General features: G+C 42.4%; 1 protein-coding gene across 1 annotated transcript in view; it reads left to right on the top strand.

The window, feature by feature from the left end:
• MECR (mitochondrial trans-2-enoyl-CoA reductase) overlaps nt 1–14,800 on the top strand; it is a 92,924-nt gene that overhangs the window by 35,014 nt on the left and 43,110 nt on the right. The window contains exon 8 of the mRNA XM_069756759.1: nt 9,879–9,939. Within this exon, the coding sequence (XP_069612860.1) occupies nt 9,879–9,939 (61 nt within the window). The remainder of the gene's footprint in view (nt 1–9,878; nt 9,940–14,800) is intronic.

Below are 14,800 nucleotides of genomic sequence, written 5' to 3' on the forward strand. Positions count from 1 at the left end.
ATGGAATTCATGAAAATGGGCTATATACCTATAGCGCAAAAATGTGATGTGATAGAGAAATTATAAGATCAGATTTGAATTCAGCACCCTCCAATTAGTCTAAAACTGTTCTTAAAGTCAAAGCCATAACATTTTTTTTTCTTGTAGACCAGTGTTATAGATGGAGATATATCTCAAATCCACATCTTTTTTTGCTACCGATCTCCCTCTGCTCACCAGCAAGTCATTTCTCATAGCTTTCTTTGCCCTCCAGTACCCCCCCCCCCCCCTGATGCATCTGTTACTGTATCCTCTTTGTTTAAAACGCTCCCCAAGATCCAAATCCTGTTCTTCAAACAGATGGTCAGTAGTACATATCCTCCTGGCCTTCAAAAATTGTCATGTGGGGATGGCCCGATTTGTGGCATGCAGGTGTGAGGATGAACCATGTAATAGGGCATTCACTGACGTTTCTTTGCGAAAAAGATTAGTGTGTATGGATCCATTGCCATGAACCTCAAGCGATATGTCCAGGAACAAAATTTGTTTCTGATGGTAGGCATAGGTGAGATAGATGTTGGAGTCGTTGCGATTCAAACCCTTCATGGACTTGTGCAACTCACTAATTGGGCCTTGCCAGATGAATAGGACATTGTCAATGTACCTATACCATCCAAGAATGTGGGGAACGGCATGTGCACCATCCAAATAAATCCCCCTCTCCCAAAAACCCAAAAATAAATTTGCATCAGAGGGCGCACATGCCGCCCCCATTGCGGTTCCTTGTTTCTGGAAGAAGGAACTGTTTTTAAACATAAAAAAATGTGAGTCAGGATGAATCGCAACAACTCCAACACAAACTCATTTATGTCCGCGTCAAGATTGCTAGATTCAAGAAAGAATCTAACTGCCCTTAATCCATCCTCATGGCGGATGCTGGTGTATAATGATTCAACATCTGCCGTTACAAGTACCATATCCGCATCCACAAAAACGCCATCCAGCCTTCTGAGGACATGTCTCTGGCACAGGAGGGTAGCGTCTCAACCTGTGGATGTAGATAGTGTTCAATGAACTTACAGGTTGAACCGCAAAGCCCTCCCATGCCAGAGACAATGGGGCGCCCAAGAGGAGAAATTGGATCTTTGTGGATCTTGTGGAGGAGATAGAACGTAGGGATCACGCGAAATTGAACTAAAAGTGCATGTAATACTTTTTTGGAAATAATTCCCCTTTCATATGCAATGTCCAGAATACTGTGCAATTGGCTTTGAAAGCTGGGGAGGGGGTTCTGGGGTAACTGAGCGTAGTTATCTTTATTGCGTAGCTGTCTCATCACCTCCCTTTCGTACCTCTCAACTGGCCAAATTAACACATTTCCCCCCCTTATCAGCTGGTTTAATAACCACATCATCCCAGCTTTTGATCTCCCCCAAAGCTTGTCTCTGAGATGAGGTCAAATTATCTTTTTTTCTTAAAGTTATTAATAGGTTTTAAATCTTCTGTCACTAACCTAGTGCAAATCTCCACCTGGGGACAAAGAGACGAGGGGGGAAATGTGGTGCATCTTGCCTATACAGGGGGGAGAGAGGCACTTACCAGCTCAGAATTTGATTCAGATTCCAGTTTTTCTAAAATACGTAATGTATCCACGTCCGCATCGCTCATATCCCGGCTTGAAGGGAGTCGTGAGTGCAAACGTCTGAGAATAATCTTGCGGGAGAACAGGTGAAGGTCTTTTAGCGCTGTAAAAAAGTCGAAATTATTAACCAGAGAGAAGAACAACCCTAATTCTAATACTTGTTTTTGTGAATCTGAGAAAACATGCGAAGATAAATTAATTACCTCAAGTGTGTTTGTCCGGGCTTTTTTTATCACCCTCAGGTGAAGAAATCCATTTCCTTTTGTTATTAAATCTCCCTCCTTTCCATCGACCATCTTTCACTTGTTCTCTCCTATCCCACAGGAGGAAACTGAGGTTGATCTACCTCTGAAGGGGATTTTGTTCTTGTTAGAGTGATTTTCACACTATCTGAAACCCGACCTTGCTGTCGGTCCATCAGATCGCGTTGATATTTTTTGGTTTTCTCTCCACTAATTCCGTTTCCCACTTTTTCAAGGACACATCCAATTCTGTCTTGAATTTAGTCACCATTTCTACAGTAAGGAGTTTATTAATTTCCTTCTGTATTGTTCCAAGTTCTGAGTCTAACTCCTTTAATTGTTTCTCATTAGATTTAGATAGTAACTCCATGAACTTATTGGAACAGACAGAGGCAGCTTCTTCCCATTGTGATACAAAATCAATGTCATTATAACAAAGGAGGGAAACACTTGAATACGTAATCCCCTAGGGATAAGACCACAAATCATATATCACTCCAGAAATGCCTTATTCCACCATTATGGGCGTGGGGAATTGATAAGATCCGCACAGGCATAAGGGGTGGTGACATGAAGCGTTTGCTAGCCCAAAGGGAGTGCCGATGGATTGCTGTCTTGAATCCCATGGCCCCGCGGGGACTTAATGAGCATTTGAGTTTCAGTTCTTTTCTGTAAAATGTCTCTGGACCTCATTTTTAATTCACTCTATAGTTTGAGTGTGTTCTTGTATTGTTATTCACGTTATTTTTGTCATTATTTTGTAGTTTACCATTGGATCAATTGCTGTATGACCATCTTTGTGTGGACTTGAGAAAGATTTGGCTGGGTCTAATCCAGATTGGAAGTTTCCTCCATTTATTTAAGGAATTATGGAGATTGAAAGGAACATGATTTTATCCACTTCACATTATTTTATTAATTTCACTATGTTTATTTATATTGCATATACTGTATGTTATCACATTGAATTATTTTATATATGTCTATTAATGTTCTTATTTGTATTTTTGTCACCATCTACTATAGGATGTATTATGGGTGGTACTGATTTAATTAACTAATGTTTATGTTCTTTCTTATAGAGTTTTCATTATTTTTAGTTTAAGCATTATTCACTATGTCTTATTCACATATTTAGCAGTGTATTTTCTTTTTTTCTTTTTTTTATTTCATATTTATATTAGGAAGGATAACTCTGTTTGTTCCCACCCATTTGGAGCTTGCGGATAGAACTTACGTGATTACAGATGCCCTGTGCGCATGTCCCCGGTGTACTGGAGTTGGATGCATTGCCGATGGCGCTGGGTGATGACCCGTGCGGTCCAGTGACGTCAATGCGACGGACACTGTGACCCACAGCGTTTGCTTGGCTGGAAGTGATGCAACATCTGGCACGAATCACCTGACACATGCGCCGATACAGAGGGCACCTGGAAGAGGTATATATAAATCCCAGCCTGACACACATAAGACTACCGCACCTTGATAAAGCTCACGCGAAACGCACGTCTGTGTCGGAGTGGCGTGTGTTCCTGCCTGAACGGTAGCATGAGTAAGCACTTTTGTGAATGGGGATAGTATTTGGAAGTATGATATCTATATGGAGCAACAGGACCAGCTGTCCTATACATTGGTGTTCACCCCCTTTACTCCCATGTGAGATTTATATAGCACTAGCACTTTACATTATGCCCTTGCCCGTTTTAGCCAGGACACATTAGCCATCATCTACCTGATGCTTTGCTGTTTGTGTCTCTTTGATGTAATTTTGTATACATCTCACTCAGGAGTAAACTGCCTGTTCTGAGCTACTGCTGTGTAGGATGTCATCAAAACCTGCTCTGATAATAATATTATTTATAATATTATTATATAGTGCCAACATATTCCGCAGCACTCAAGGCAGAGTGATTACATGTTGAGCACAACAGACATACATGTGCTTCTCACAAAATTAGAATATCAGAAAGTTTAATTTATTTCAGTTTTTCTATACAAAAAGTGAAACTCGTATAGTCTATAGAGTCATTGCAGAGTGATCTATTTCAAGTGTTTGTTTCTGTAAATGCTGGTAATTATGGCTTACGGTCAATGAAAATCCAAAAGTCATTAATTCAGTAAATTAGAATAATTAACAAAATACAACTGCAAAGGCTTCCTAAGCGTTTAAAAAGGTCCCTTAATAATAATAATAATAATAATAATAATTTTATTTATATAGCGCCAACATATTCCGCAGCGCTTTACAAATTATAGCGGGGATTTGTACAGACAATAGACATTACAGCATAACAAAAATCACAGTTTAAAATAGATACCAAGAGGAGTGAGGGCCCTGCTCGCAAGCTTACAAACTATGAGGAAAAAGGGGAGACACAAGAGGTGGATGGTAGTCTCTTTCAGTAGGCTCCGCAATCATGGGGAAGACTGCTGACTTGACAGATGTCCAGAAGGCAGTCATTGACACACTCAACAAGGAGGGTAAGCAACAAAAGGTCATTGCTAAAGAAGCTGGCTCTTCAGAGTGTTGTGTCCAAGCATATTAATGGAAAGTTGAGTGGAAGGAAAACGTGTGGTAGAAAAAGGTGTATTACTTGCTGACACCTCTCTGGACAGGCATTCTGGATGGTAGGGGTAATAGAGCAAAGTGCTATGAGAGGAGGAATAATGATAGTTTGTAGTGTGACGCAGATAAACTCAGCTGTGCTTCTCCACTCTCAATGACTTGATAAAGTGTTGATCATTTTTACTTTCTATTCATGCAGAAAATTAAACCAGGAGATTAGAGCTGTTTGTCAAATATCTCATACACTGAGAAGCCTGCTCTTAGCTATTGTGATGGCGTGTTCTTTGTTTGCTTCTGTTACTGTCTTCTTATGCGTGGTCATCATTCAGGAAGAAGTACACACCCCCAATAAAAACTACAGCCACTATTACATTGTGTATCCAGTACAACATGAAAAATTTGGTCAAAGATCCCCTTTAAAGGGAACCTGTCACCTGAATTTGGCAGGACCGGTTTTCGGTCATATGGGCGGAGTTTTCGGGTGTTTGATTCACCCTTTCCTTACCCGCTGTCTGCATGCTGGCCGCAAAGTTGGATTGAAGTTCATTCTCTGTCCTCCGTAGTACACGCCTGCGCAAGGCAATGCCTTGCGCAGGCGTGTACTACGGAGGGTGTTTGATTCACCCTTTCCTTACCCGCTGTCTGCATGCTGGCCGCAAAGTTGGATTGAAGTTCATTCTCTGTCCTGCGCAGGCGTGTACTACGGAGGACAGAGAATGAACTTCAATCCAACATTGCGGCCAGCATGCAGACAGCGGGTAAGGAAAGGGTGAATCAAACACCCGAAAACTCCGCCCATATGACCGAAACCGGTCCCGCCAAATTCAGGTGACAGGTTCCCTTTAAGTAAGACCTCCCAAGAAAAAAATGCCACAAATTATACAGTTTTTGTTTGATTCTTTTTGGAAGTGCATTGAACAGCAAGGTGGATTGCTGCTGAGGGGAAAAAAATCTCTTTAAATCTTCAGCTTATCGAGTGTGAACTGAGCGTAAGTGCGAACGGCGGTAAGTTTGTGACTTGTGATTCAGTGAATAGGTATTTGGAAAACCTTTAACAAATACCTGTGTGAATTGGTGCGAGTTGCTGAATTGGGAATAGCTATACTCACAAGGGGTAAATTTAGGGTGGGGGCTCATAATTAAGGGTTTATAAGGGGCAGCTGGCTGGGGCTCAAGTCCTTTTGGAAGTGCATTGAACAGCAAGGTGGATTTCTGCTGAGGGGAAAAAAATCTCTTTAAATCTTCAGCTTATCGAGTGTGAACGAGCTGAGTGTGACCTGAGCGTAAGTGTGAACGGCGGTAAGTGTGACTTGTGATTCAGGGACTTTGGATTCAGGGAGTTTCCAAGGGAGGAATTACTGAATTACTGTCTGTATTTTATTAATACTTTGCTTTTATTTTTTATTTAACTTTTCTGTCTGGTGCAATCCCCATTAGGAAATGTGCTCCACTATTGTTAATGCCATCCAGTGCACATCTTGCCACATGTATGCAATCCTTGATCAGGCGGTCTACGGTGCATACTGTTGTGCGAGATGTGAGCACGTTGTGCATTTGGAAGCCCAGATACTGGATCTAAATGGGCAGCTGGCAACACTGAGATCCTTGACAATATAGAAAGGAATCTTCTGCTCACTGAGCAGACACTCAAGGGGATAGATGAGGGGGGATGGTAGGATGGGGCTGCAGGACAGTGGAGCAGCAAGCTGGGTGACAGAAGGCCGGGTAGAGGGAAGAGTGCCAGGGTTATTAGTCCTGATCTGGCACACCCCAATAAGTTTGTTAAGTTGGCAGGTGAGAGGGGTGCCAGTACAGGCATGCAGCAGCCAGGCATGTCCTCTGAAATCCGGAGGAGTGTCTGCACCAGTAAGGAGGGAAATAGGAGAGCAGGGCAGGCCAGACAGGTGCTGGTAGTGGGGGAGTCAATTATTTGGTGAACAGATAGGGCAATCTGTCACAAAGACAGGGATCGTCGAACGGTGTGCTGACTACCTGGCGCTCGAGTCCGACACATCGCGGGTTGACAGATTACTAGGAGGGACTGGTGACGACCCAGGGGTCATGGTGCACATTGGCACAAATGAAAAAGTTAGAGGTAGGTGGAAGGTCCTTAAAGATGATTTCAGGGAATTAGGCTGCAAGCTGAAAGCAAGGACCTCCAAGGTGGTATTTTCCGAAATACTGCCTGTGCCACGCTAGAGAGGCAACGGGAGTTTAGGGAGGTTAATAAGTGGCTCAAGAATTGGTGTAGGAAGGAGGGGTTTGGGTTTCTGGAGAACTGGGCCGACTTCTCAGTTGGCTACAGGTTCTATGCTAGGGACGGGCTGCACCTCAATGGGGAATGTGCAGCTGTGCTGGGGGAGAAAATGGCTAGAAGGTTGGAGGAGTGTTTAAACTAGGGATTGGGGTGGAGGGTGTTCATTTTATAGGAGGGGAAGATAGTGCAGATAGACCTGGGCACAAATAAGGAAGTTGGGGGTGGCGGTGGCATGGGGGGTGGGGTTAGAACAGTTAATAATTTAAGAAAGAATAGAAGTACAGAGATACATAAAGTGCATGTATACTAATGCCAGAAGCCTCACCAGCAAAATGGATGAATTAGAATTAATGTTGTTGGAGCATAATTATGACATGGTGGGGATATCTGAAACATGGCTGGACGAGAGCCATGCCTGGGCTGTTAACTTACTGGGCTATAGTCTGTTCGGAAATTACCGAACGGATAAGCGAGGGGGAGGTGTTTGTCTATATGTAAAATCATCCTTAAAACCCATCCTGCGTGATAATATAGGTGAATCTAATGAAAATGTAGAGTCCCTGTGGGTGAAGATAAGGGGAGGAGGAAAATATAATAAATTACTGATAGGGGTTAGTTAAAAGTCTCCAAAAATAATGGAAGCAACGGAGAATATTGTAAAGCAAATAGATGAAGCTGCGACTCAAGGAGAAGTCATTATTATGGGGGACTTCAACTACCCTGAAATAGATTGGGGAACAGAAATCTGCAGTTCCAGCAAAAGTAATCGGTTTTTGACAAGGCTTCAGGAAAATGGCCGCGGGATGCCGCGCGTGCGCAGATGGCGATCGCGGCGGCCATTTTCCTGCAGCCGAGATGCGAACTCCGCTTCAGGAAAATGGCCACCGAGATCTCCATGTGCGCACATGCGGCATCCCGCGGCCATTTTCCTGAAGCCCCGGGAAGCCGAGAAGAACCATCTGCGCACGCGCGGCCTCACAAAGATGGCCGCGCCCACCGATAAACGGCTGAATAGCGCAGATCGCGCTATTTTCCTTCAAGCTGCGCAGTGGATTCGCCAGTTGGACATGCGCACACCACTACGCCGCCAACAGAGATCTGGGGAGAAACAGCGCTGTCACCACGCTCATATGACCTGACCAGCGTGAGTGACAGCCCAAAACGGCGACTTTACAAAGGTATTTCGGCAGCATAGGTGGGGAATAAAGGCTCACAAAATACACTAATGTAAAGCACAGCTCTGCCCCTATTTAACGGTATTTGTAGCTCATCTTGAAAAAAACGGGGTGACAGGTTCCCTTTAACCTCTACTGTGGGTAAAATCCTGGAGGTCATTCTAAGAGATGCTATGCTGGAGTAGCTGAAGAGGAATAACCTCATGACCCAATACCAACATGGGTTTACTAGGGACCGTTCCTGTCAGACTAATCTGATCAGTGTCAATGAAGAGGTAAGTTCAGGACTGGAAAAGGGAACCCAGTAGACGTAGTGTATATGGACTTTTCAAAACCTTTTGATACGGTGCCACACAAAAGGTTGATACATAAAATGAGAATAATGGGGATAGGGGAAAATATGTGTAAGTGGGTTAAGAGCTGGCTCAGGGATAGGAAACAAAGGGTGGTTATTAATGGAGCACACTCGAACTGGGTCGCGGTTAGCAGTGGGGTACCACAGGGGTCAGTATTGGGCCCTCTTCTTTTTAACATATTTATTAATGACCTTGTAGGGGGCATATAGAGCAGAATTTCAATATTTCTAGATGACACTAAACTCTGCAGGGTAATCAATACAGTGGAGGCCAATTTTATATTACAGGATGATTTATGTAAACTAGAAGCTTGGGCTGATAAATGGCAAATGAGCTTTAATGGGGATAAATGTAAGGTCATGCACTTGGGTAGAAGTAATAAGATGTATGACTGTGCTTAATTCTAAAACTCTGGGCAAAACCATCAATGAAAAAGACCTGTGAGTATGGGTAGATGGCAAACTCACATTTAGTGGCCAGTGTCAGGCAGCTGCTACAAAGGCAAATAAAATAATGGGATGCATTAAAAGAGTCATAGATACTCTTGAGGAGAACATAATTTTACCTCTCTACAAGTCACTAGTTCGACCACACTTAGAATACTGTGTACAGTTCTGGTCTCCGGTGTATAAGAAAGACATAGCTGAACTACAGCGGTTGCAGAAAAGAGCGACTAAGGTTATTAGAGGACTGGGGGGTCTGCAATACCAAGATAGGTTACTACACTTGGGGCTATTTAGTTTGGAAAAATGAAGGCTGAGGGGTGATCTTATTTTAATGTATAAATATATGAGGGGACAGTACAAAGACCTTTCTGATGATCTTTTTTATCATAGACCGAGACCTGAGACAGGGGCATGGGGGCATCCTCTAAGTCTGGAGGACAGAAGGTTTAAGCATAATAACAGACGCGGATTCTTTACTGTAAGAGCAGTGAGACTATGGAACTTTCTGCAGTATGATGTTGTAATGAGTGATTGATTACTAAAATTTAAGAGGGGACTGGATGCCTTTCTTGAAAAGTATAATGTTACAGGGTATATACACTAGATTCCTTGATAGGTCGTTGCTCCAGGGAACTAGTCTGATTACCGTATGTGGAGTCGGGAAGGAATTTTTTCCCCAAAGTGGAGCTTACTATTTGCCACGTAGGTTTTTTTTTGCCTTCCTCTGGATCAACATGTTAAGGCAAGTTAGGTTAGGCTATGGGTTGAACTAGATGGACTTAAAGTCTTCCTTCAACCTTAATAACCATGTTACTATGTTAAATTATTATTGTTGTTTGCAAAGACATGACCAGTTGACGTTTCAGGCCAAAATATCTAGTGTGCACTAGTGAGAAATTCAGAAGCCAGTGATTGGCTGAGCGACATTTCCTAGGATTTCCCGATCTTAGATACGACAGGCAACTCGAGCAGTGATGGAACTGGAGTAGTGGAGGATCATTGAGGGAAGTATTGTTTCTTGATGTCATCATCTTTCAGATGTACAGCCAAAAAATTATAACTAATTATGTCTCTGTATAAGAAATAAGTGTACTGTATCAACAAAGGTATGTTATATTTATTGTAGTATACGCCTCTGATTTATTTGTGGTGTGATGAGCTGTCTAAATAAAAATATATCTACGCTAATGTCATAACTGGAATTTGTTGTTTTAGCTATGGCGGGACAATGGTGACGTATGGAGGAATGGCCAAGCAGCCAGTTACTGTCCCAGTGGTAAGTATTGTATATAATATTGTAAGGAATAGGGGTATTTCAGTTTTTGCGTTTCCATTTTTTACTCCCCTTCTTCCCATGGCCATAACTTTTTTTTTTTTCAAAATGGGCATGTGAAGGGCTTGTTTTTTTGCAGGACGAGTTGTACTTTTGAACAACACCATTGGTTTTACCATGTTGTGTACTCGAAAACAGGAAAAAAATTCCAAGTGCCGTAAAATTGCAAAAAAGCGCAATCCCACACTTGTTTTTTTTGTTTGGATTTTTTACAATGTTCGCTAAATGCTAAAACTGACCTGCCTGTCTAGGTTCTTTTTTATCTAAGTGGCAAAAAGAAATTCCAAACTTTGTTAAAACATTTTTATTTTTTTTAAATTGAGCCATTTTCTCATGCCCAAATAAATACAACCCACAACGGAAGGCATATGTATTAGTTTGGCATGCATGCTCAACACCAAGTGAGGGAGCAGAGAACAGAACAATAGAAATGGGGATACTCCAACATAGGATCCTTATACGCAATTAGAAGAAATGAAGTTCAAGTCCAAATAGATTAAAAAGGTACAAATTTATTACAAAAATAAGCACATTGTAAACACATAGTAGGCAATAACTTAAGTAAAAATATTGATGACCATTAGAATTTCAGCGAGGAAAACCGGTAGAAACGATCGGTGGGTTAACCAGAGATTCCCACATGCATTATAAAGTAAAGTGCCTTGTTGTATAACAGGAAAGAGAAACGGAAGGAAGGGTAATGAATGTAGCTGGTATAAAGTTGCCTACAAGCCAGCTGCATTCATTACCCTTCCTCCTGTTTCTCTTTCCTGTTCTACAACAAGGCACTTCACTTTATAATGCACTTCACTTTATATTTTTAAAAACTTTTTTTTTCACTCTTGGCATGCTTCAATAGTCCACCATTGGACGTTAAGGGGCTAAAGGGAACCTGTCAGCATGATTATGCTGAGTAATGTACAGATGGTGTCAGCTCAGTGCCGTTATACTGATTAAAATGATACCTTTGTTGTGTATCTTTATTTTCAGTTAATGATATGCTCGTGCTCCAGGGCGGCCTGTGTTCATAATGAAGACTGCTCCCTCACTGACCTGCCCCGTATTTTACATAATTAAAAAAAAAATATATATATATTACAGACCAAAGGTTTGGACACACCTTCTCATTTAAAGATTTTTCTGTATTTTCATGACTATGAAAATTGTTCATTCACACTGAAGGCATCAAAACTATGAATTAACACATGTGGAATTATATACTTAACAAAAAAGTGTGAAACAACTGAAAATATGTCTTATATTCTAGGTTCTTCAAAGTAGCCACCTTTTGCTTTGATGACTGCTTTGCACACTCACACACACTTGGCATTCTCTTAGGCTACGTTCACATTAGCGTTTTGCCTGTTTGCGTCGTGCGACGCATGCGTTTTTTTTGCCGCAAGCGTCGGGCCAAGAAAACGCAACAAGTTGCATTTTTCTGGCATCCAAATTTCGGCAAAAAACGACGCATGCGTCGCAAAACGCAGCGTTTTTGCGTACGTTTTGGTGCGTTTTCATTTGCGTTGTGCGTTGCGTCGCCGACGCAGCGGCGCACAGCGCAAATGTGAACGTAGCCTAAATGAGCTTCAAGAGGTAGTCACTGGGAATGGTTTTCACTTCACAGGTTTGCCCTGTCAGGTTTAATAAGTGGGATTTCTTGCCTTATAAATGGGGTTGGGACCATTAGTTGTGTTGTGCAGAAGTCTGGTGGATACACAGCTGATAGTCCTACTGAATAGACTGTTAGAATTTGTATTATGGCAAGAAAAAAGCAGCTAAGTAAAGAAAAACGAGTGGCCGTCATTACTTTAAAAAATGAAGGTCAGTCAGTCCGAAAAATTGGGAAAACTTTGAAAGTGTCCCCAAGTGCAGTTGCAAAAACCATCAAGCGCTATAAAGAAACTGGCTCACATGAGAACCGCCCCAGGAAAGGAAGACCAAGAGTCACCTCTGCTTCTGAGGATAAGTTTATCCGAGTCACCAGCCCCAGAAATCCCAGGTTAACTGCAGCTCAGATTATAGACAAGGTCAATGCCACACAGAGTTCTAGCAGCAGACACATGTCTACAACAACTGTTAAGAGGAGACTTTGTGCAGCAGGCCTTCATGGTTAACATCCTCCCGCAGCCGCTCGTAGGTGCCGATGAAGTCGTAGGGCACGGCGCAGGGCTGGCACAGCTGGTAGATGGGCATCCCTTCCTCGCCCAGCAGGTATCGCAGGATCTCTGAGAAGGTGACGTCGTCCCCCTTAGATGCGGAGGCTGCTGGCGGTACCGGCGCACGATCTCCAGGTCGTACTGCTGCTGGTACTCCTTGATCTCCCCGAACTTGTTCCTGTAGGCAGACAGCAGCCACTCCAGGGGTTCCCCCACGAACAGGAACTTGTAGGGTATGTGCACACGTTGCGGATTTTACCGCACTGAATCCGCATATCTTGGCAGAAAACGCAGGTAAAAATCCGCACGTTTTTGGTGCGTTTTTTGGCAGATTCGAAGCATTTTTGTATGAGTTTTTGAAAGCTAAATAAAGATCTATTATTGAAAAAAAAAAAGATTTGTGATGTCATTTCTTGTCCAACCTCCTCTATTACACACAGATAGATAGACAGAAAGACAGACAGGTAGATGGATCTATAGATAATATCTGTCGATATATGTATAGATCTATATATCTATAGATCTATCTGTCTCATTCCTTCTATCTATCTGTCGGTCTATCTATCTATTTGTCATCTATCTATCTTATTCCTTCTATCTGTCTATCTCATTCCTTCTTTCCATCTATCTATCTCATTCCTTCTATCTATAGATAGATAGATAGATCTATAGATAGATAGAAGGAACGAGATAGATCTATAGATACATAGATATAGCTATTCATATATCTATCTATAGATATATCTATCTATGGATAGATGTATATAGATATATGGGAAGTTAGATATATCTATAAATAGAGAGATTTATCTATAGAGAGATATATCTATAGATATATCCATAGAAATATCTATAGATAAGTAATAGCAAGGCCGATGTTTATTAATGAACAATATGTGTAATTTTGGAAAAAAAAACGGGGATAACATTTTCTGCGTGAAAGGGGGAAAGCCGAAGGCCGGGTGACAATATTTGTAGCCTGGAAAGGAGGTAATATCCGTGACCCCTTCCCAGGCTATAAATATAAGCCCGCAGCTGTCTGCATAGCCTTTACTGGCTATTAAAATAGTGGGACGCCCCCCCCCAAAAAAAAAATGACGTGGGGTCCCCCTATATTTTATAGCCAGAAAGGTACGCAGTGGCGCCATCTTGGAGAAGGCAACTTTTTTTTTTCTCTAGCAAGATGGCGCCGCCTGCGCACTAGCATCTGTCCGCGATCAATGATAGCTGCTACTGCGCAGGCGCGACCGGCGCCATTGTGAGACCTTTTTTTGTGAACTATTAAGAGCTAAGCAGAGCAACACATAAAGGCCTCCTCCCCCCTTACACATTCTCACCTTGGAGCACAAGCATATCCTTAACTAAAAACTGAAAATAAAGATTAAACAACAACCACAAGACTGATTTCATCAACTAAGGTATCATTTTAAGAGTGCCAACCTGACACTGTCTGTAGGTTACTCAGCACAATCCTGCTGAGAGGTTCCCTTTAAGGTGTGAAGTGTTAACCAGTTAAGGTCCTATGGTTTAATTATGTCCTGATTATCTTGTAGGTACTGCCCAATATCATCATGGGATTGTGCCAGGAGCACAGCTATAAAACACAGCCACTCTCCCTAAAAAGTTTCTTTTATTAGTAAAAAAAACATTTTGTTGTTTTTTAATGATACCTAAAAGAAATACCAGGGATAAGTTTATGGGACTGCCTTCAGCAGGTTTTTTTCATTCTATGGAAGCAACCTGCTTGCTGTTATTGCACCTGCTTTCCTGCATATGAGGGCAGCACGGTGGCTCAGTGGTTAGTACTGCAGCCTTGGTGTTCAAATCCCACCAAGGACAACATCTGTAAGGAATTTCTATGTTCTCCCCATGGTTGCTTGGGTTTCCTCTGGGCTCTCCGTTTTCCTTCCTCACGCTAAAGAGGAATCTAGATTGAGCCCCATTGGGGACACTGCCAATAATGCCTGTAAAGCATTGTGTAATTAACGGTGCTATCTATATAAGTGAGCACAATAAATAAATATACCCGATCGGTTACAATCCTCTTAAGGAGGACATTGACACCACTTCAGGTTCAAGTGCAACTTCATCCCATACTGTAGTAACCTGGGAATCTCATCATCTTTTCTAATGGAATATGAATATGATGCACTGCTTAGGCCTCTTTCACACTTCAGTCTTTTGGCGTCAGTCACTACCGACATAGTGACGGATTGACGGATCCGTCACAATTGTTGCGAAAACGGTTCTAACGGATCCGTTTTTTTGACGGATCCGTTACTTGGGGGTTGTCTGGGAGAAGTATCTACTTTTTGGAGCATGCGCAATTGAAAAAACGGATTTGGGCGACGGATCCGCCGAAAAAACTGTGGCGGCGGATCCGTCGCCCATAGGCGCCCATTCTATGGAATGGCGGACGCGACGGATCTGTCGCGATCCGCCATTTCGGCGTTGACAAAAAACGTTCCAATGTCCGTCTATTTTCAGAAAACGTCCGCCAAATTTCGACGGATCCGTCGCATGGCGGATGGAACGGACGACCATCCGTCACAATCCGTCACTAATGCAAGTCTATGGGAAAATAACGGATCCGTCAAAAAAAATGACGGATCCGTTATTTGAGGAAAATGGCGGTTTTAGACTGACGC

This window comes from Ranitomeya imitator, chromosome 3 (assembly GCF_032444005.1).
Source record: "Ranitomeya imitator isolate aRanImi1 chromosome 3, aRanImi1.pri, whole genome shotgun sequence".
Lineage (NCBI taxonomy): Eukaryota > Metazoa > Chordata > Amphibia > Anura > Dendrobatidae > Ranitomeya > Ranitomeya imitator.